Source organism: Propithecus coquereli, unplaced genomic scaffold (genome assembly GCF_000956105.1).
Source record: "Propithecus coquereli isolate 6110/MARCELLA unplaced genomic scaffold, Pcoq_1.0 Scaffold508, whole genome shotgun sequence".
Classification (NCBI taxonomy): domain Eukaryota; kingdom Metazoa; phylum Chordata; class Mammalia; order Primates; family Indriidae; genus Propithecus; species Propithecus coquereli.
Genome location: NW_012150930.1, coordinates 1,120,169 through 1,143,505, shown reverse-complemented (window position 1 = coordinate 1,143,505; position 23,337 = coordinate 1,120,169). Strand labels below are relative to the sequence as shown.

General features: G+C 43.7%; 1 protein-coding gene across 1 annotated transcript; it reads left to right on the top strand.

Annotated features, from left to right (window-relative positions):
- The first annotated feature begins 657 nt into the window (after positions 1 to 657).
- LOC105820127 lies at positions 658 to 21,653 on the top strand. Its single transcript, XM_012656553.1, is given in 8 exon segments — positions 658 to 925; positions 5,673 to 5,751; positions 9,938 to 10,205; positions 15,167 to 15,256; positions 16,717 to 16,792; positions 16,795 to 17,059; positions 18,370 to 18,421; positions 21,504 to 21,653. Coding segments are annotated over 8 exon segments (1,248 nt in total).
- Positions 21,654 to 23,337: the final 1,684 nt, after the last annotated feature.

The window sequence follows — 23,337 nt, the reverse complement described above, 5'->3', positions numbered from 1 at the left end:
CCACCACCTCTCTGTCTAACCTCATTGCACTCTCCCCTTCGAACTCCCTGCTCCAACTATAGGAACTTCTTTCAGTTTCTAGAACCTGCCCTCTCTGCTTCCCCCAGGCCTGATCCAGGCTGGTTCTTCTGTCTGGGAAAACTCCCCTACTCTTCCCTTCCCTTCCCTAACTTCTACTCAACTTCCACCTATGGCCTAAACCTCACTTTCTCTGGGAGCTTTTGACAACCTCTTCTACTCCCTGCATGTTCCTCCAGACTTTATTAAGGACTCTCATGTCCTCCTCCAATGTTCCTAACTTGCTTTTATTGCCTTTTACGGTGTTGCTTGTTTGAAGATCTTGTCTTCCAAAATGTAAGCTCTTTGAGGGCTGAGACAAGGGCAGCTCCATGCTTGGAGCTCATTAACTCCTTGCTGAATGAATTTATAAAAATATCATTTTATAATAGCATGCAAATTATTTTACTCTATCAGCCTCATCGTAAAAGTATTTGTTCATCATTCATTTAACAAATGTTTATTAGGCACTGACTTGGTAAGTACTGAGCTAAGGCAGTTAAAATTAAGACAAAAAAATCCTCTTAATGTTATGAGGATGCTAAGGTTGTAGAGGTGTGGTCATAAGGACAGGAGTAACAATTCTCTCCTTCCAGGACAATGGACTTGGAGGTCAGTGAACCAATAGACTTTGGTTCTGGAGATCATCAACATCTGGCTCGGAAAACAGCAGATAAAAGCACCCAGTCTAAATCTGATCAGCCCAACACATCATCTGCATCTGGGCCACAAGAAACTCGAAGAGATGCACCCTTAACGGCTGCTGAGAAACTGAATGCCTATGTGGTACAAATTACAGATGACAGCACCCCAGATGAAAGCCGTACTAATTCATCCTCTCCATTCTCAGATGCATCTGTCCGCAGAGGTGAGAATAAACGAATTACCTTTTTATAAGAGAAAAGCAAATGTTCTTTTAAAATGTTTCCACAGGGTGGATTGTCAGAAAGATTGAATTTTGTTTTTAGTTTTTCCTATTCATGCTTTATCATGAAACATGATGTAGGGCTGCTACAATAGACTACCCACCAAGTTGTCCAGGCCATTCAGAAATTCATAATAAACATGTGGTGAACAACTTTTTATTTATTTATTTATTTTTTATTTCAGCATATTATGGGGGTACAGATGTTTAGGTTACGTATGTTGCCCTTACACCCCCTCCCCCACAACTTTTTTTTTTAAGGAGATGTGAATTTGTTACTGATGGTAAAATGTTCTTCCCTACCACAATATTGGCTTAAGTTTTAAAAAATATTAATTCTAATTCAATATCCTAGATGTTAATACTGTGTAAGTCAGGAAATATATTCAGCAATGAGTAATAGAAATCTAGAAAACTGTGGCTTAAATAAATGAGAAGTGTTTTTTTTTCTCTTTCTCTCTCTCGTGAAAGATGAAGGTTGAAGGTAGGCAGTTCAAGGCTAATCCTGCAGGTCCTCGGTGTACACTTTGCCACCCTTAAGCCTTCTTACGGCCTGGACAACTTGCAGGTGGCCTGTGAGCTTTGAGTTCCGTTGCTAGCTCCCTGTGGCCCTTGCATTCCATTGCGTGGCTGGAAAGATGCCTTTGAAGCTCTAGCCTTTTAGGTAGGAAAAGGAAAAGGCAAATAGCCAAAGGCAAAGAAGTGCCAAGGGAGGGCTGCAGCACTGATAATGCCAAGGGGGTGCCATTCATGGACAGGCACCCTGAGAGCCAGCCAGATCAGACTTCTTTTCAGAGGCATTCCCAGAAACCACACCCAAGAGTTTTCAATGACATGTCACTGACCCTGTCTCTATCACATGGCCACCTCTACCTATAGTTTTTCAGTTGGGCTCATTGCCACCCTTGCAAAATCTAGGTTAGATCGTGAGAAAGTCAGGGAGAATGGATGTCACTTAGCATTTAGCCACCTCTGCCACAGATACCAGGCCTCCATGGGGTGTTGTGCAAGAGGAATGTTATTGCATTTAGTCCTTATGACAACTCTGTAAATGAAATTGTCATATTGCCATTTTACAGATGAGGAAATGAAGCTTAGGGAGGTATAACTGAAAAATATGTAAAGCCTCTTCACCAATGTTAGAGTTAGTTGTTTGTTTGTTTTTGAGACAGAGTCTTGCTCTTTTGCCCTGGCTAGAGGACTGTGGCATCAGCCTAGCTCACAGCAACCTCAAACTCCTGGGCTTAAGCGATCCTCCTGCCTCAGCCTCCTGAGTAGGTGCTCGCCACCACGCCCGGCTAATTTTGTTTGTTTGTTTGTTAGTTTCTATTTTTAGTTGCCCAGCCAACTATTTCTATTTTTAGTAGAGATGGGGGTCTCGCTCTTGCTCAGGCTAGTCTCGAACTCCTGACCTCAAGTGATCCTCCCGCGTTGGCCTCCCAGAGTGCTAGGATTACAGGCGTGAACCACTGTGCTCAGCCTACAGTTAGTTATTCGTATCTGCCTCTCCTAGAGGGCAGAGGCTGGGCCATTCCCCACTTTAAAAAAATTATATAGTATGTAAGAAGATGAAAGTGCTATGGGCAAAAAGGAAAAGTACAGCAAGATAATGGATTAAGAGTTACAGGGGTTACAATTTCTTAAAGCAGTTTTATGGAGATATAATTTACAAATCATAAAACTCATCCCTTTTAAGTGTACAATTCAATGGTATTTAGTATATTTACAGAGTTGTCAACCATTATCACAATCAACTTTAGAACATTTTTATCACCTCGAAAAGAAACCCATACCCATCAGCAGTTACTCCCATCCTCCCTCCCCCTCACCCCCAGCCAACTACGAATCTACTTTCAGAAGTCTCTATGGATCTGTTTATTCTGAACATTTCCTATAAATGGAATCATATAACATGTGGTCTTTTGCGATTTCCTTCCTTCACTTAGCATAATGTTTTCAGGGTTCACCCATGCACATGTCAGTCCTGCATTCCTTTTTACGGCCATATGGTATGCCATTGCCTGGATATAACACATTTTGTTTATCCATTCATCGGTTGACAGACATTTGAATTCTTTCCACTTCTAGGTTACGAATGATGCTGCGATCAACATTCATATTCAAGTTTTTGTGTAGACATATGTGTTCATTTCTCTTGACACCTAGGAATTGCTGAAACATATGATAACTCTTTGTTTCACATTTTGAGGAACTACCAAACTTTTCCAAAGTAGCTGCACCATTTTATATTTCAATCAGCAATGTATGAGAGTTCCTGTTTCTCCACATCCTTGTCAACACTTATTATTATCTGTCTTTTTTATTATAGCCATTCTAGTGTGTGAAGTGGTATCTCATTGTGGTTTTGATTTGCATTTCCATTATGACTAATGATGTTGAGCATGTTTTCATATGCTTATTGGCCATTTATATGTCTTTTTTTGGAGGAATGTGTGTTCAAAACCTTTGCCTACTTTTTTAAAAAAAACAACCATTTTATTATCCCTCATGATCCTGTGGGTTGACTGGGCTTAGGTGGGCAATTCTTGTGCTGGTCTTGATTAAAAGCTCTCACCAGTTATAATGAGATGGTGGCTGAGGCTGCTACAGCCATTATGACTCCATGACATGACTGGCAATTGTTGGTTGTTGGTTCTCTTCTTGTGGCTTGAGCTTCTCACTCCACGGCGGCTGGGCCCCAGGAGAAGTGTGTCAGCTGGATAAGCCCCAGTGCACAAGCAGTTTGTTTATCAAGCCTCTGCTTGCATCACAAAATGTCCCACTGGCCAAAACATGTCATGTGGCCATGCCCAGGGTCAATGTGGGAGGGCATTATACAAATTTTGCTCATTTTTAATTCTGTTATTTGTCTTCTAGTCCTTGAATTGTAAGAGTTCTTTATGTATTCTGGATACTACTCCTTTATTGGAAAGTCCCTTATTGAAAACCCTTTGTAGGTTTTCTTTCGCTTTTTTTTTTTTTTTTTTTTTTTGAGACAGAGTCTCACTCTTTTGCCCGGGCTAGAGTGAGTGCTGTGGCGTGAGCCTAGGTCACAGCAACCTCAAACTCCTGGGCTCAAGCGATCCTCCTGCCTCAGCCTCCCGAGTAGCTGGGACTACAGGCATGCGCCACCATGCCCGGCTAATTTCTCTATATATTTTTAGTTGTCCAATTAATTTCTTTCTATTTTTAGTAGAGACGGGGTCTCGCTCTTGCTCAGGCTGGTTTCGAACTCCTGAGCTCAAACAATCCGCCAGCCTCGGCCTCCCAGAGAGCTAGGATTACAGGCGTGAGCCACCGCGCCCGGCCGTCTTTCGCTTTCTTGATGGTGTCATTTGAAGCACAAAGCCTTTACTTTTGATGAAATCCAATTTATCTGTTTTTAGTTTCATTGCTTGTGCTTCAGTGTCACATCTAAGAAATCATTGCCTAATTGATGCTCATGAAGACTTACACCTATGCTTTCTTCTGAGAGTTTTATCTTGTATATTTATGACTATGATCCATTTCTAATTAATTTTTGCGTACGGCATAAGGAAAGGATCCAGATTCACCCTTTTGTATGTGTATATCCAGTCGTCCCAGCACCATTTGTTGAAAAAACTATTCTTTCCTCATGGAATTATTCTGGCATATTTTTTAAAAATCAATTAGTCATAAATATAAGGGTTTATTTCTGGACTCAATTCTATTCCATTGACCTGTATGTCTATTCTTATGAGGCCGAGTGTCATTTAATATTTATTCCCTTATGGGCCCTGATACATAGTAGATGCCAAATTAATGTTAGCTAAATGAATATTTTAATGTATGCAGCACATATTTGGGAATATATGTTCTGATACTCTGATTAGGACAGCTCAGTCCCATTCCTTTGTTGTCATACTTCCCATGCACAGAAACTGCCCAGCTAAACGACAGGGTCGATGATCCTGTAAGTTAACTGTAAGTGGCATTATTTCATTTTTTCCCTTTTAAATTGGAATAAAGCCACAGAAAAAAACCCGAAATTGTCATTGCCAGTGACATATTCAGAGGGCCCTGGGAAAACCTGTGCGGTAGGAAATAAGCAAAAAGATATGCCGACATAGCGTGAGCTGTGCTTCGGCCTGTCTTTCACTCGGAACTCTTTGGTCTTACTATTTCGCCAGGTTGTCTGGTTTGTGCATCAGTAAGTAGAAGGCAAGAGAGTTGCTAAAGTCAGGTCGGGTGGAGAGAAAAGTGGCGGAAAAGCTCTGTCAACTCTCTGCAGCCTAAGTCCGTCTCCAGAGAGGCGAACATCCTCTCCACCTGCCGTCCTCCAGGCGTTGCTGTCCGCATTCTGTGCAGGGTGTAGTGTAGCTGGAGCCCTGGTGCTGTGCCTGTGATATCCTGAGACTTTCAGGTCATTTTTGATCCTAAGGAGAATGGGGTGTGCACAATAAGAAATTAAATCCCTCAGCTTGTCTTGAAAATTTTGGAGCTTCCGTGGATAAAATAAAACACCTCTGACAATCCGGACTGAGTATTCTCTAAAAGCTCTGCAGAGCCGTATTTTTGTTGTTATTCCATTTGCTGACTATAAACTAGCACTGCCTTTCCCATCCTCAAAAAATCAGAGGCAAATTCCTTTCATTAAGTATCAAAAATAGGTAATTGCATTTATATTTTGGAATACTGTGTCATAAAAATAACGTTTGTGTTTCCTCAGATTTCATTACAAAAGTGTTCCTCATCCTGTCGGTTCAGTTGTTGGTCACTGCAGCAATAATTAGCATGTTTGTTTTTTGGTAAGTCTTTATTACCGATGTCAAATTAAACGTTAAGTTGTTCACATTAATTTTTATTGAATTGGCTTGATTTAATTTTGATCACTTAAAAATAATGTACCTCTTTTTTCTTATTCATAGGAGATAATACTTCTATAGATTTGTTTTTCTGAGGCATTTCCTAGACCAAGGTGATGGTAGATTTCTAGGATTTTACCTTAACTTCCTAAGCCAAGAACTTTTTCTTACTCTTATTTTGGGCACTATTTTCTTTCTATCTTTTTTATTTATTTTTTTTTGAGACAGAGTTGCCCAAGCTAGAGTGCAGTGGCATCATCATAGCTCACTGCAACCTCGAACTCCTGGGCTCAAGCAATTCTCCTGCCTCAACCTCCAGGGTGGCTGGGACTACAGGCATAGGCTACAAGGCCTGGCTAATTTTTCTAGTTTTAGTAGAGACAGGATGTCACTCTTGCTTAGGCTGGTCTCGAACTCCTGAGCTCAAGCAACCCATCTGCCCCAGCCTCCCAGAGTGCCAGGATTACAGGAATGCGCCACTGCACCCAGCTGGCACTATTTTCTTTTCTTTTCTTTTTTATTGGAGAAAAGGCACATAAATTTATTTAATGTGTATATAAGGGGAGAATCACAGAGTGCTTACCCCACTATTTAAAAAAAATTTTTCTCTGAGCTATTTCCACAGATATAACTGTATAAAGGAAAAAAGGTGAGGTTATAGAGACCCTGGAGGCTGGAACACTGTTAAATTCAGGAATTATTGGAGGGACTATGATCCACTGCTTATATGCATCTGATGAAAATCTGTATCTATGAAACACATATATGAGAAGTTGATTTCTTTGGCTTTGAGCACATATAAATCTCAGTATTTTTAAAAATAAGAACCTTTACCAGGACATTTACATGGATCCAAATTTGACTTATTATTTATTTATTTTTTATTTTTTTTTGAGACCAAGTCTTGCTCTGTTGCCCAGCTAGAGTGCCGTGGCGTCAGCCTAGCTCACAGCAACCTCAAACTCCTGGGCTCAAGCAATCCTCCTGCCTCAGCCTCCCGAGTAGCTGGGACTACAGGTTCTCACCACCACACCCGGCTGATTTTTTGTTTCTATTTTTAGTTGACTGGCTAATTTCTTCTATTTTTAGTAGAGATAGGGGTCTTGTTCTTGCTCCGGCTGGTCTCAAAGTCCTGACCTCAAATGATCCTTCTGCCTTAGCCTCCCAGAGTGCTAGGATTTCAGGCGTGAGCCACCTTGCCCTGCCTCATTTATTATTTAATATTTATTATGAATATATCTATTTTAAGAAAAAGAATGTTTCACTGTTTCATTCCCCATCTGTCATTAATCAGTTAGGGTTTCCCCCTTTCCTCCCATGATATTGCTTTACTTCTACTTAAATATCACATTAGTTAGCAAAATATACTATTTACTATGTAAACTTACGTTAATTTTTTTAACCAGGAAGGCTTTAAGAGTGTGGGTGAATGCAAACCCCTGGTTCACCTATATAACCTTGTAAGTATCATTGGATTTAATAAAATGTGTTTTTTCTACTGGTTATTTATTGCTTGAGATTCTTTTACTAGAAAAAAATGAGGTAAAGGTATAAAATTCCTGAAATGATAAAATTATAGGAATGGAAAACAAACAAATTAGTGGTTGCCAGGAGTCAGGGTTGAGTGTGTGGGTGAGGGTGTTACTATTGTCAACCTAATGACAGAAAGAGAGGCTCCCCCCAGAAAACAGTGCATTTGGGAGTGGCAAGGGGATTGCAATCTGGGATACAAAAGCCATGAAGGAGCACAGGTGTATCTGGAGAGGTTGGGGTAAGGGGAAACCTTTTAAAGACAAGGAGGAGAGGTTCATGTAAGCTATTTTGAAACAAAAATCGCAGGTCGCAGGGGCTGGTGATAACTCATCGGTGGAGACAGCTCTCATGAAGCAAGTGTTCTTGTGAGAGCAACTTAACAGGAAGGCTACATTTGTGAGGAATTTCTTGTGTTAAGTCCTGTTACAGACATGTGTGCAGGATGTTCAGGCCATGTAGGAATTTCTTGTGAGTTTTTGAAAGGTCCTTGTGGGAGTTCTTATCTTAGACATACGAGTGTGAGATCCCCTCCTTCATGACCTCCTAGCTCCACGTTGGGTCTGACATAAGTGACTCCATCTTGGCATTGGCAACTTCCACACTATAAAGGGGTAGGATAGCACGAGGGAGGTCTTTTTTGATGTTTTCTGGATAGGATAGTTCTGAATCTTGATTGTGGTAGTGGTTACATATATCTACACAAATATTTGTGTCTCAGTTCTATGACATAGAACAATACATACACACCATACCAATGTCAAATTACTGGTTTTGGTATCGTACTATAAATGTATGAGATGTAACCATTGGGGGAAACTAAGTGAAGGTTTCACAGGACCTCTCTATCCCTTTGCAACTTCCTGTAAATCTATAATTATTTCAAAATAAAAAATTTTAAATGCCCCATAAACTGTGGACGGCAATGAGAAAAGCTATTTTAATTTTAAAAGCTAAAAAAATAAAGATAAAGCTAATAATGAAAATGTTTGTTTACTTTATAATACTTATTATGAGATGATATCATATAATGATACGTATCTGTATCTATATCTCTTTATCTCAGTATAATATATCATATGATATAATCAATGGAAGCAAATAACACACGGCTTTAAATTATTCTACAGCCCAGCGTTTTTTGTTGTATTGGTTGTACTTGCTTGCTGTGGGAAACTCCGCCGCCAGGTGCCTGCGAATTACATTCTCCTGGGATTGTTTGTAAGTAAACCACAATGTTAGCACCTGTTCTAGTTCACCTCTGAAATACATTTTTGTCACATTATTAAGTTCATTCCTTTAATTGTGGAAACTCTTCCTGTGGGATAATACAAGTAGAGATTATTTGTGAAACACTTTCTTAGTGGAATTCTGGTTGTAATGAAGCAGAAAACTTATAAGATAGTATCACACCCTTTTAGTAGGTTAGAGAATTTGGGGATCTTTGTGGTAGCAAATGTCTCCTGGAAGGCCACATGGAGGAACCTGGGTTCCGGCTTGGGTTGCTTTTCGGGACCGGTTAATCTGACAGTTGCTGGATTTCTGTCAGGCACAACAAACACATGAGAGTGCGTTCCATATCTAGTTCACAAACTAGTATGTAAGAAATGCAAATTTCTTCATTTTTGCAAAGTGCATTTTATTTCTATTTCAAGTCCCACTGGGAGCAGAAACCATCTTGAGTTCAGGTTTCCCTTATTGTCATAACTTGCATCTCAGTTCAGGAGGGTGGTTCCCTGTGCCAGAGAGTTGGGGCCTGGGGGGCCTCTGATCCTTGGCGCTCCTCATGTATCCATGGTCTGGTCCTGGTTCTGGGTTCCTGGTTCCCCAGTGCCTCGTTGTGGTGGCTTCCACCCCCGCGGCCTCGCCACTTCTGCCCACAGAAGACCGTGTGGCACCCTTTCTTGTAGCCGATTCCTTTCTGTGCTGCCCATGGGGACTCCAGATCTTGCCAGCTCTCAGCAGAAGCTCCCAGATTTTCTAAACCTGCATAGAATCTGAATTTCTATCATTTTACCCCCATTCCCCAGGGCTCAGCCCCCAGACGGAGGTCTCGGGGCTCCTCCTCAGGCACTCAGTGGCAGCTAAGTCATTCCCCCATCCCTGGTTCTCTTTCTGTCACTTAGAGTCAGGTCACACCTCTCACCTCCAGAGGCCACAGTCTCTCTGAAACTCACTGGTAGTAACCCCCAGGGTGTTTTGCTCCTCCTGGGAAAACCCAGAACCGTCCTGGTAGGATTTGGGATGGTGTCAGCTAATGATTCTTTTGGGAAGGGTTTATGTTTCTTCCCAAGCAGTGTCGAGCATCTTTCCATGTGAAGATTTACTTGCCAACTCAAGTTTTCCTCCTCGGGTTCCAGATCAGATTTGAGGTGGCTTACAAAAATGTCCACAATATGAGAAGATAAGATAAATTAATGGGGAAATCTGGTGGAAGGAAAAGTAGGGTAGGTGAATAAAGATAGTAGTTAGATTAGTGCACAAAATGCATGAAGTCCGATACACCTGAGTCCTGTACACCTGAGGATCCTAGATTGAGATCCTGGTGGCCACAGCAAGCACACACGCCGAGTGGTGTGATTCCCTGCATCCACACCAGGCAGGTCCGTGGTGACTTCCCTGTTGGGAGGAATGCCTTCCTCCCGAGGCTGGAGAAGACTGGCTGTCTGCTGCCCACGGTGGAGCATTTCCTCAACTGCCAGGACATCGAGGAGCCTTTCTCAGCTGCGGTGGAAACCCTGCTTATTGCCGGGGCCAGCATGTGCACTGTCCCAGATCCTGCACTGACGGAGCGCGGACCCCACTCAGGAGGGGCAGGGGCTTCAGCCAGACAGAGCGACACCAGGAGTCCCGAAGCAGAGGCCGTGGTAGGGGCAGGAGAGGGGGTGCCGCGTTCCCAGAAGTGTTTGAATTTCTTATACCAAAATTTTAAATGGCTTTAATGTTTATTGCAAGAAGAGATAAAAGTTATGAGTCTCCAAGGGAGCTCCCATCTCTGAGGTTTTGTTGTTTATCTCAAAACAAGTAAAAGCTTAAGAGAAGATAAATTATAGAGGGGCATAGAATTAGTTGTATTTTCTAGACTTAATGTTATGCCCAAGGGTTTGGAAATTAATGGAAAAAAAAAACCATTTCAGAAAAGGAGTTCAGGGGCAGAAGGAAAACACTCAGATTCGCTAAAGACAGGTTTTGTCCCATAGAATTTTGGCCCCTTGCGCCCATCTTCTGAGCTCTTAAAGTCATCAGACAGGTTTGACTTCTATGCCTCTTCCTACTCACTCTCCAACTCTCCTGAAAACCGAAGCTGGTTTCCAGCTTGAAGTCACTCCTTCCCCCTCTCCCTCCCCTCTCCTTCCCCTCTCTCTCCCAGTCTCTCAATTACACATGCACACGCACACTCTCTCTCTCTCACACACACACACACACACACACACACACACACACACACACACACCACACATACACACCAAGGTAAAAAGTTCGTTTGTGGATGATATTGTCATTCATCACCCGGGCCCACCACGCATAACATTTTATCAGGATATGCTGTCTCTACTGAGGCTTCACCCACAGTTTGGTGCTGACACTTCCTGCAGTGCCTGGGTGACAACCTTCAGCCCCAAAGTGCCAGGAGATGGGGCTGGAGGGCTCTTACCATCCCAGGGCTTAGGAGGAGGGAGCAGGGATGTACCAGGGCTAGAGCACTCTCCTCATCCCTAGAGACCGGGATGGGGGGACGATGTCGGAGAGAGACAGGGACCTCGAGAGCCAGCGGCCAGCCAGGCCAGGGGACAGGCCCCAGACAGGCACTGAGGTTGTGCCCTGGCCCACAGTCAGGCCCCTGCCAGCACCCTGGGACATCCCCCCAGCCCTCAGGCTGCTCTGTCTGGGGAATCCAGATGCCTGGCAGACCCGCTGGTCCACAGGAAGAGCCAAGAAAGAATCCTCCAGTCTCAGGAGGCAGAAACGCCCGCACTTCCGTTAGGGAGTGCCAGGACAGTTGCGGGGCTTTGAGCACCCGTAGCCCAAGGATGGCCCACGGCAGAGGCTGGGAAGGGACTGGAGTCCGAGAGAATCTGGGATGGCCCCTGTGGATTGTCCAAGCCCAGTGGGAGAATTGCCAGATTCTCTACTTTGTTAAATTCACCTAAATAGCCTGTCTTTGTCCCCATTACAGGGAAAAAGTGTGTTTATTCCATGTGCAAATGACATTTTAATGATGCGCTTGCATCCAACCCTTCCTCTCAAGGTTAACTTTCTTCCTCTTCTGCTAGCTCATTGCTTCACGTTTCTCCAGCTTCAGCAGCACATGAAAGGAGTGTGTGTGTAGTTTGTGTGGTGTGTGTGTGTGTGTGTGTCTCTGTGGTATGTGTGACTGTGTTGTGTGTGTGTGGTTTGTGTGGTGTGTGTGGTATGTGCGTTCTACTGTTCATGTCCCACAGTCGCCCTGTAGCTGTGAGCACCAGGCTTGTACATATCCCCACCTGCCCGCTACACCTGCTCACACGCGCCTTCCCCAGACCTCCTCCTCCTCTGCATTGTGGGCCTCAGCCTCACGCCTCAGGAGGCAGGCTCTGATTTATTGTGAATTTTGTTTTTAGACGATTCTTCAAGGCCTGATGCTAGGAGCTGTAGCAAGGTAAGTCTTCGATACACATTTCCTTTTATTTGTGTGTGCTTTTCTTTGAGTATATGTGAACAGTAATCACAATCTCTGGTTTTAGTTTCTATAAAGTCCATGAAGTATTGTGGGCAACAGCAGCAACCACTCTGGTGACATTGGCTCTCACTATATTTGCTCTACAAACAAAAGTACGTATTAGTGAAACAGATTTCTGCCATGAGGGAGCATGCTAGATGTGTCGCTTTGTCCCTTCTGACCCACTTTCCATGCTCTTCCCAGGTTCTCTCTGCCCTGTGGGCCTCACCCCCGGCCCTCTTGCCTTAGGCTTTGAATGGGCTTTGGCCAGTGGGAAATCCCAGCTGCAGCCTGGGGGGCAGAAGTGTTTATTCCAATGGCTTCTCCCCAAGAAGTTCCTCTTGGGCTAAGTGTGTCCCTTACCCAAATTCACTGTGTCTCAAGGGGGCCAACTCAACACAGCCTTCTGGGCCGTTCCTTTACAAACCACCGCACTTCAAATTGTCCTGTTTGATCGTGCCATCTTTTCCCTACTGGGACCCTGACTCACACAGGGACTTGAAAAATTAAAAGGTTGTACAGTTCACCAGGGCTCAAAAGTGTCACGATTTCCCAGAGAAAACCACATCATTCAGGATTGTTCCTGTTTAACTGGGACACGAGCCAGTCTCTCCAACCAAATCTCCTTGAGACTTGATATCAAGGTGTATTTTCTGTGGCCATTCCTTTTAGTGCTGGTCACTTTCCTTTAGTAAGTCATAGGGTCACCTTAGTCGATTTAATAACTTACACAGAAGGGAGTGTATTTTCCAAGTTTGTTGGCACACATCATAAGGAAGTTCTTATATACATGCCTTTTATACACATTTTAGCCTTTTCCTGATGGAAAAAGGAAGATGCATTAGAAAGATGGAAGGGTCTGCTAGATATTTAGCCAAATTGTATCAAAAGTTAGAGATTCAGCTTTAACTCATTATCAGATCAGTATTTGCTATCTCAAAGCTCGTCATTTGTGGAAACCAGCCTATTTGTAACCAGATAGCCCTTCCTGCAATGAGTGAGGTGGGCTGCTGCTAAATGCAGAGATTCATTAAGCCGCTTTAAATCTTCTAAAATGCCAGAATACTATTTAAAAAGCCCATTAGTATTTTAAATCACAGATGACCTATAACCCAGGTTTAGGGGAGTGAATATTACATTGGAAGGTATTTTAAAGAAGGTTCTGGTATTTGCACTGATGACTTTGAGAGGCAGCTGAACTCATGTTCAGTTAGCTAACATTTTTTTCCCTACGTTATGAGGCAGGGGTTGCAAAATTCAGTCCCACCACAGCTCAAGGGCTGCAGAGGAAATGTAGGCATACTATGCATTTGAGTTTTCTCATGACCCACAACTGTCCCCTTAGCAGGGGAAAATTAACTAAATGTCCATTTGGTTTAAATTTAATCTGATCCCTTGGTTGAAAGAGTTCCTTTGGGTTGGATGATAGTCTCACGTGGCTATAAAATGCTCGGCCTCTCAGCCTCCCTCTTTCCCTGCTTTTCTCTCTAAAGTGGGCACTGGGAATTTGGGACGAGGGTGTGGCTTGTATGAGCGCTTGGTCCTGGCCAAGAAGGGATGCGGGGGAGATGCTGCGGCTCATTCTTGTTCCCAAATGACTATCACCTGGAGCCCCTGAGTCCCTGTGTGCTCTGTGGGCCTCTGAAGCCGAAAGTCCACCGCTGGCATGACGCAGAGCCTGTCCTCTCTCGGGCCCGGGCAGAGCTGACGAGGCTTCCCCCGTAGATCAACCTCACCCCAGTCGTTCCTCCTTAATGTCATGTCTCCTTTCTGCCAGCAAGGAGCAAGCCGTAGGGTTTCGCTGTCACAAGCCAGATTTACTGCTTTCTGGACCTCCATTGTCCAAGAGAAATCTTATGTGAGCCACAAATGCAAGTCATGGATATGATTTTAAATTTCCTAGTAACTACATTAGAAAAGTAAAAAGAAGGAGGCGAAATTAATTTTAATAATATATTTTATTTGACCCAATACATATGAAGTGTTACCATTCCAACATGTAATTCATATAACCGAAATCGTAATGAGATATTTTACATTTCTGTAAACTAAAATTCGAAATCCAGTGGTGTGTTTTATACTTACTGCACATCTCAGTTTGGACGAGCCACATTTCAAGGGCTCAGTATCCACATGTGGCCAGTGGCTACTGTATTGAAAGCGTAGCCCTAGACAAAGCTTACCGCGCACGGAATTACCTGGAGGGCTGTTAAAACACAGATTCTGAGCCCTACCCTTGTTGCATCAGTAGGTCTGGGGAAGGGTCAGGTAATTTGAATTTCTCAAGTGGTGCTGATGCCACTGGTTGGAGAACCACACTTAGACAATTAGTACTTTAGAATATTCCCTTGGTGGGTTAAGGGCAGGGAACAAGAAGAGGAAATAACAGAATTAGGAAAACGCTCTTGCAAGAAAATATCTTTTGCTGCATAATCCAATTTTTTTTTTTTTTTAGGCCAGAAGATGAATATCTTCTTTCTTAAAAAAACAAACAAACAAACAAAAAAACCCTACTCGCCTCAGGCTGATTTGGGTCACTAATTTATAAAAGCAAACACAAAAGTCACATTAATAAATTTCAAAATTACAGAAGAATCATTAATAGTTATTTTTGAAAGCTTAGTATATATTTTTTATTATGATATATGCATATAAATGTAAAAAAGATATCCAGTTAACATCTTGGTATATTTCATTCTATTAATGTTTTCTGCACACATGCTTTTAAAAAATATGAGTCATTATGATCATACTATGCATACAAATTTACATACTACTTATTCAATGTACCTTTTTATTAGGGAAAATTTCATATAAATACAAAAATAGTGTAAAGAACCCCCATGTACCCATTACCCAGTTTCAAAAATCATCAACTAGCGGCTACTGTCTTTCATCCATACTGCTACCCTTTTCTCCCTCCTGAAGCAAATCCCAGTCAATGTAATGTTTTTTACAGAGCATTTTTTAGTGGTTGGGGCTAAAGGATTTCCGCAGTTCTCGGAATGGGCCAGGGTAAATTATTAGCAATGGGCCAGTGTCTGCGGGGTATAAGATGCATCTCTAAACATCCTGAAACTCCTCATAGATGATAATTGAGTTGTTTGTACACTGTTTATGTTTCCTCAGTGGGATTTTACCTTGCTAAATGGAATGCTGTTCGTTTTGGCCTTCGTGCTTTTAGTCTATGGAATTATCTTAATCTTCATACGAGCATATGTAAGTGGGATCTCATTTGGAAACCTCAGAGAATTGTTAAAAATACAGGTGAAGGGCCGGTTGGATTAGTCTGGGTCCTCTGAGAAGCAGACGTGGAGTTGGGGTTAAGCAAGTAAGGATTTTACCAGGAGAAATGTCTGTGAGAGACAAAGCGGGAGAGCCCAGGGAGGCTGGAGGAGGGGTCAGACCAGGACTGCACAGCTTGGCCCCAGGGAAGGAGGAGGAGGAAGGTTGGGTGGGGGCGCTGTAGGTGTGGCGTGGTCCGAGGGAGGCCCAGCAAGGCCGCTGGGAAGCCCCTGAGCCAACATAGTCCTCCATTAGGGTGGTGCCATGTCTCCCAGGAAGGGCCCTGCTGCTCACAGCCGACCCCTGAGAAGTAGGAAACATGGCCTAGGAGCAAACTGCAGTGGGCTGCGCAGCCCAGCAGCTGGGGCCGTGGTCAGCGGCACTCCCCCACTGTAGCCGAGGGTCTGTGAGGCCCGTCCCAGTGGCCACCCCATGGACAGAGGAGCTGGGGCGTGAATCCTGAGCTCCTCCCCCAGGCAGCTGTCCTTCCCCAAGAGGGTGTTGGGGGGACTCACCCATGAGGCAAGCCAGACTCCGTCTGCTGTATGCGGTGCTGCGTGTTTGAAGTATTATTATATAAAGCAGGAGTGGGAGACATAGGCTTGTTTGGCCTTTTCGGACAGCAGCCTAGAGAAGGCTCGTTAATTTCTAATTGCAGCTTTTTATTTTTCACTTTGATATACTCACTGACTCTAGATATCCGATATAGGCCTATGCGTTTTTCACAAGGCATCACGTTTAATTGTCAGAACATTCCTGAAGAGTATGTATCTCATCCATTTTATAGATAAGCAGAGAGGCTAGGGGAAATTAAATAATTCATCTGAGTCCCATAGGGAGTGAGTGGCCCGGGCGGCATCAAGGCTAGGTCTATCTGACTCCAGTGACGACACTCTTCCCGCCACATTGCGCTGTGCGTGGACTGATTCTGGAGGGCTGTGGAGAGTGACAGGCACGATCTGGCCCTGGGGTGGAGGTCCTGTTGGGGGCTCGGCCCACTGAGGGCTGGCCTGGGGCCTGTGACCCTTTGGCTAAAACCCCAAGGCCAACTTGGTCCAAATGCCGAACCATCGGGTTTCTTTGGCAACAAGTGGACTTGCTACATGATCTGCAGACATTATGCAACCAACAGTTCCGACTGCATTGGTTCAGCTTTATGAAGGGCCAGATAGGCTTATAGCCAGGGAGGCTGTATCTGTATTTTGGAGATAGACTCACAGGCATCTCAAAGATGTACCTTAAAAGACCACAGCTCTCCATTTATTATTATTAACGGTAGCAGAGATATCAGTAATGATAATACAAATATTATGTGGGTTCTGGAGGTCTTTATCGTATCGTTTAGGGGCAGTTAAGAAACTGTGTTTCCCCTCTTTTGCATCCTTGCTTCCAAGAGGGCGAAGAAAAGAAGGGACAACGGTCGTGCCAAAAAGGGCCGTGGCCACATGTAGCCTATTCGCTGCACGAACTGCGCCGATGCGTGCCTACGGACAAAGCTGTAAACAAGTTCGTCATTCGGAACTTAGTGGAGGCCGTAGCTGTCAGGGACTTTTCTGAAGCGAGTGTCTTCGACGCCTATGTGCTTCCCAAGCTGTATGTGAAGCTACATTACTGTGTGAGTTGTGCCGTTCACAGCGAAGTCGTCAGGAATTGTTCTTGGGAATCCCGCAAGGACTGAACACCCCCACCCTGATTTAGACCTGCGGGTGCTGCCCCAAGACCTCCACCAAAGCCCACGTAAGGAGTTGAGTCCTTGAGGACCGAAGAAAAACTATCCTTTAGAAAAAAAATAAAATGGAAATTATACTAAAAAAAAAGGAAACTGATTCCTATTAGATAAATGGAACTGTGTTCCCACTCTAAGTATTCTTTCACAAATATCTATAACCTTACACATATGTTTGCATGGAAGACTTTGGCAGAGTCATGTCCTAAGTCTGCATGCTCGTTTGACTTCAGCAATTTTGAATCCTGCGGACTCCAGTTATCAGATGTTTCCTTACTATTAGCTCAGTCTGGAAATACTGCGTCTCCCAGGTGTGTCACTGGTTTCTGGTCTCCCTTCTTCACCAAGAGCCTCTCCTTGGTGAGAGCTGGGAGTGCTCTGCCCTCCCTCTCAGAACCAGCTCTCTCATCCTGAAGAGTCAATGCTGTTTTTTTTCTCAGGTGTTGCAAACCACTTCCTTATCCTCTTCCCAGGCAGAGCCAGACCTTTTGGAATTTAGACTAGTCCCATATTCTTATCAGGGCCGTTTGGGTTGCCAGGAACAGACACCATTCAGACTAGGTTGAGGCAAAGACCCAGAGAAACTCATGGAACTCCCAGTTGGGAGGAAGAGCTGGAATTCCCAGGAATGGAAACCCTACCTTCCTCTCTGGGGCTGAGCTGACTGGCCACCTCTTCTTACAGCAACAACAGCTCCAACACCGGCTAATGAGACAACAGCCTCTGCTGCTTGGATCCCTCTATCCTGAGAATCGATTTCTGACTGGCCTGGTGCATCTATTTAAGCCTAGTCACATACCAGAAGTTCGTGATCAGTCAGCAGACTCACTGTTTTGGGAGTGGCTTTCTTCCACCTCTCGCCAATCAGCTCCAGCTTGGGTGTGTGAAGGTCACTACGTCCTCAAGGCTACCTGTTCCAAGAGCTCAGAAGAGGGAAGATTCTCTGGAATGGCCATGTTGATAGGGAAAAATTGAAATATGTGTAATACATTTTACTTGCCTGACCACATATGAGACGTCTAGCACTTGATGAATATTATTTGACATTGGCAAGGTTAGTTTTCATTTGCTTGTTTATTGGAATTGAGTGGATGCTCTTGACTGTGTTCAAGAAAAGATTAATTCTCTAAAAGATCTGGCTTTCTTAATATTGGTCCTTATCTGCTAGCAGTGACCTAAGTGAGCCTTTTCATTACTCCAAATCTCCTTCTTAATATACGATTGTGCTTCTTCTCTTTGCAGTGGCTGCATCTATTGTATGCTGGACTCGGGACTGTGATCTTCTCACTTGTAAGTGTATTTCTCCCTCTCTTTGATAAAGAATGTGGTATGTGCATCGACAAGCCCTTGTGATAGGCCTGGAGTTACAGGGGGTCAGTAGTGCAGTGGAGACACTCCAGCAACATTTAAGTACAATCCTCTTAAAGGATCATATTTAAAACCATCACCCTCCAGGAGAGCTGGATGGTTTTCCCGATCCACAAAAACATCACTTTTCTTGAAAGGGCCAATATTTAAGAAGAGAATGAAGAATTGTTTACGAGCTTTGAAACTTACTGCAGCAGGGCTGTAGTTTCATCCCCTGCCCCCCGCCACAGACCCGCTTCTGTTCTTTCACAACAGGAACTTCTCACAGGCCACTGGTGGTGGCCACTGCTAATGCATCTAGAAATCTCTTTCCTTACATTAAGTCCCATCTCTTGCTGTCATATCTTTAAAATTATTTTAAGGCATGTTTTATTTAAAAGTAAAGTTCTCCCCCCCACAAAAAAAGTAAAGTTCAAACAACATAGATTATAAAGTGAAAATAAAAATCTCCTTATCCCCTGCCCCAGAAGTAATGACTGTTAACAGTTTCTTGGAATCTTTTCAGAATTTCTTTACACATAGGCACCATTGCTTCTTACACAAATGTAGTTATATGACATATAATGTTCTACTTTTGCTTTTTCACTTGAAAATAACGACCTCCACATATTAGCAGACCTGGGTCTAACTAATTCTTTTAGAGGGCTGCACGGAATCCCATTTTATGATTTTATCATGTCACATCTTCCAGGGTTTTATTTTTTTTAACTATTTATTTTGAAAATTTCCAAACATATCCAGAAGTATAGAGAGTGGTATAAGGAACCCCATATATTATCACCAAGCTAAAAAACTATCCACATTTTGCTTCCTTTTTATTGTTGTTGGAATTGTGCCCTATTTTTTAAATGTTAGGAAAATTCACACCAGGAGGTTAAAGCTAAGTATGCACATTTCAGTTTTTCTCATTTCTCCTTCTGTTATAAAAGGAACTGATTTGTGATGATTCACCTTTATTCCTGTGCTCTCAGACTTTGTGTCCTGAGCTCGCTGCTGTACCTCTTGTGGCAGGTTTCAGGCGTAGTGTGTTTCCATACAAGATATGTTGGTGTTTCTGCTCCGCGTTTGCGGGCAGAGCAAAAGCTCTTGTAGCCTCAGGCAGGTCTGCCTAACACAAACAGCTGAGGAGGAAACTGGATCTGTGTGTGCGTGGACGCCTAACCAGCAGAGCTGTGGGAGTGTGAGGCACGTGCCACCCTCCCAAATGCTCCCAGGGGCCGAGTCCCAGCTGGGGCTTCCCTGTGAGCTGGTTGTGTCTTGGGTGGTATCTGAGCCTGGCTCCTTCTGGGTCCCAGCTCTTCTCCCTCCCACTTTCCAGTCCGCCCTCAAACACATCACCTCTCCTAAGAAGCTACACTCCTAACCAGCCCGTTCGTGTCTGCGAAATGACTGAGAGTCACTGTCCCCTCTTATAGGAAGAAGTAAGGTAAAGTCAGAGATTTTTGGAGCGGAGGAAAAGGGAAAAGCACTTCTCCACAGGCATTAGGACTCCAAGGTGACAGATGGAGGCTAAGAAAGCTGGATGCTCAGCCACTGGGGGCCCTTTTTTTAGGGTGACCAACTGTCCCCGTTTCCATGGGACTAAGGGGTTTCTTGGGACACCTGTTAAGTCCTGGGCAAATCGGAATGGTTGGTCACGCTACGTTTTTTTTCTTCTAGAGGTGCTGGAATGAGATATAGGGAGAAGAGGCCGGGCGCGGTGGCTTACGCCTGTAATCCCAGCCCTCCGGGAGGCCGAGGCGGGACGACAGCGTGAGCTCAGGAGTTCGAGACCAGTCTGAGCAAAGGCGAGACTCTGCCTCTGCTAAAAACAGAAAAAATTAGCCGGGCATGGTGGTTTGCACCTGTAGTACCAGCAACTTGGGAGGCTGAGGCAGGAGGATCGCTTGAGCCCAGGAGTTTGAGGTTGCTGTGAGCTAGGCTGAAGCCACGGCACTCTAGCAGGGGCAATAGAGTGACACTCTGACTGCAAAAAAAAAGAGACAGAGACAGAGGGAGATAGAGGGAGAAGGGGGTTGAAGGGCCTCAGCGGTTGAGGTGAGGCACCCACTCTGGCATCCCCAGGCTCAAGTCTGGTTCCTTTCTTTGCCACTCAAGGCTCAGTTAAACCTTGCCTACCTCAACCGGGTTGTTTCCGCATTATGTGAGATAACATGCAATGAATCCGGTGCAGGCGGCCCAGGATGTCCCCCATAAATCTTGTCCTGCTCCTTCCTTCCCTTCCTCTTCATTCATACGAGCCCAAGCAGGAACCAGGAGCAAGGGAGAGCGAATGTCTGAATTCCTTGGTAGGTTTCACCGAAGCAGACATTGTTCTACAATGGATTATTTTAAAGCATGTCTCTCTAATGTGGTGTTGATCTGTCTGGCAGCCTCGGCCTCATAGCACTGGACTCTCCGTCTCGAATCTGGACATAAGGGACTGAGCTTGTTGATTGCTTTTCCTTCCTCGAATGCCTCATGCTGTCCGGGTCTGTCGCTTTGCAACAAGCACCAGCTTGAGAGAGGGCTCTCTGACTTTTTTATCTGTCGAGGAGCTCATAATTTTACCTATTGCAGCTGAGCTAAAACATTTATTTTGGGGGTTACCCGTAAACATATCCTCTCTCCTCCTCATCCTATTTTGGGTAGACTGACATCATCACAAAGCCATCCTCAAATGGCAAGGTTTGCTATCACCCAAAGCTCCGAGAATTCAGAATTATTACTCTGTGTGAACCGTCTTTATTTTCATTCTTTGTTCAGCAAGAACATGGGGGAAAAAATCACAAACATAGGGCATTTTATAGCTTTGTCCACCCGATCCACATTATTGGCTAAAGGTACAAAGGTTTTTGGATTTGGAAAGCAAAAGAAGTCTTCCTGATTTGTTCAAACAGGCTTCAGGAGGATGAGGCACTTGCTTTATAGGTATATACTTGGGGACACGGTGAATACTTGAGGCTGGAAGGAGAACACGGTCAGCCACTAACTGACTTTCTGCAATATTTTTCTTGATGCTAAAATAATTTTTTACAGATCATTTAGGACACTTATTTGATGGAAATGTACAATTTAAGTAGCTAATTTTTCTTCCTTTTCTTCAAGTACCTGGTGATGGATGTGCAGCTCATGATGGGAGGGCGCCATCGTTACTCCCTGGACCCTGAAGAGTATGTTTTTGCTGCCCTGAACATCTACTTGGACATCATCAACCTCTTCCTCTTTATTTTGCAGCTGATGGGACTGTGGCGGTAATCACATAGCCAAGGCCAGCTCGTGTTGAGACGAGGAAGGAGGGACACCTGTGAGGTGTTGCCAGGCTTAGACATGCAGAGGTTACCATTCAGAAGCCCTTTTATTTAAAAACAATTTAAGAATACTTTTTTTTTTTTGGGGGTCAAATGAAACCCAATGTGCAGTAGATGGTAGGTAGCTGTAGCTGTTACATTTTTAATTCTATGGCAACATAGCAAAACTTTCTGGGGGACATTTTTGATTTCTATAAATTCGAAAGATGAGTATCATAATTACATACTTACGAACATTTGTGAGATGTCCATCACTTTGTTGAAGTTTTCCAGACACTATTTAAAGCTGTAAACAACATCTTTCCACATGAATAAAAGTGATTACAGAAACCTATATTTAATTCTTTCTCTTCTCTTGATTTGGACATTCTTGTGGGAATATTTTTGGTATCTAATATTTTAAAAGAGTAAAATAAACCAAATAATTTTGCCTTTCTTCTGGATTCTAGTGTCAGACTGGAGAAAATAATAGTATCTACCCAGTAGGGTTTAGAGAGGATTAACCAAGTAATTGTACATGGAAAGCTCAGGACAGAGCGTTAGCCGCTGCTGTCACAGTCCCACGCATACTTCTGGGCTTAACTCGGAAAACACCTCCTCTGATTGTCTGGGACAACTGGCCTCCTTTGAAACCCTATAATATTCTTAATTTTTATTTTCAATTGTGATAAAATATACATAGTATAAAATTTACCATCTTAGCCATTTTTAAGTGTACAGTAGTGTTAAGTGTAATTAATCCCCAGAACTTTTTTGCAAAACTGAAGCTCTATACCCATTAAACAACAAAAAGTCCTGTAACATTTCGAATCGACTTATTTATTTACACATATCTTGTACAACCAGTCTGATTATATTCCTGAAGGTCACAGGCTGTACAGATCTTTATATCCCTTCTGGAGTCTCACACCTTGCTGGTGTGATGCTTGGTAAGACAAATTTTTACTCAAGATGTAGCTCACACTTTCAAATCCACCCAAATGAAACTGTGTCGACATCCCTGCCCCACTGTTTCTGATTCTAAGTCCTGGGCCAGCCAATTGTTGGTATTTGCCCCAGCAGGAAGAATATGTCATGGCTGCAGTATGGACAAAGGCACTAAGTGGGCCTACTCCTGGTGTGCTTCAGAGGCTCTGGGAGGGAGCTAGAGAGATTATGTTGAGGGATGGTTGTGCCAGATGATGGGGGACCTCAAATATAAGGCACAGAGTTTCAGACTTCATCTTGTGAGCATAAGGTTTTGATTGCAGTATCATTGTGAAGGCACTGCTTTAGGAGAATTAGTTTGGTGGTGGGGGGGTTAGGGTGGAGAAGAGAGAGATTGGAGACAGAAGGGGCTGTATAAGGGCTAATGCAATAACTTGGGCTTAAAGCATAAATGCTAGAATGAGGGTGATAAACAGGGTAGAACCAACCAATCATATATGATCAAGATAATGGACAAAGGGGTTAATGAGAGCTGAGGTCTAATTTAATAAGTCTGCAGAGCAGGGGAAAATTAGGGACGTCCCAGGTTTTACTGTGGATAATTGTCACTTATTAAATCAAGGCCATCTTAAGAAACAAGGAAATGGCTTGAGGAGTTGTGAGGCAAGGTGATAAATGTAGGCTTAGATATTTTCAATATGTGG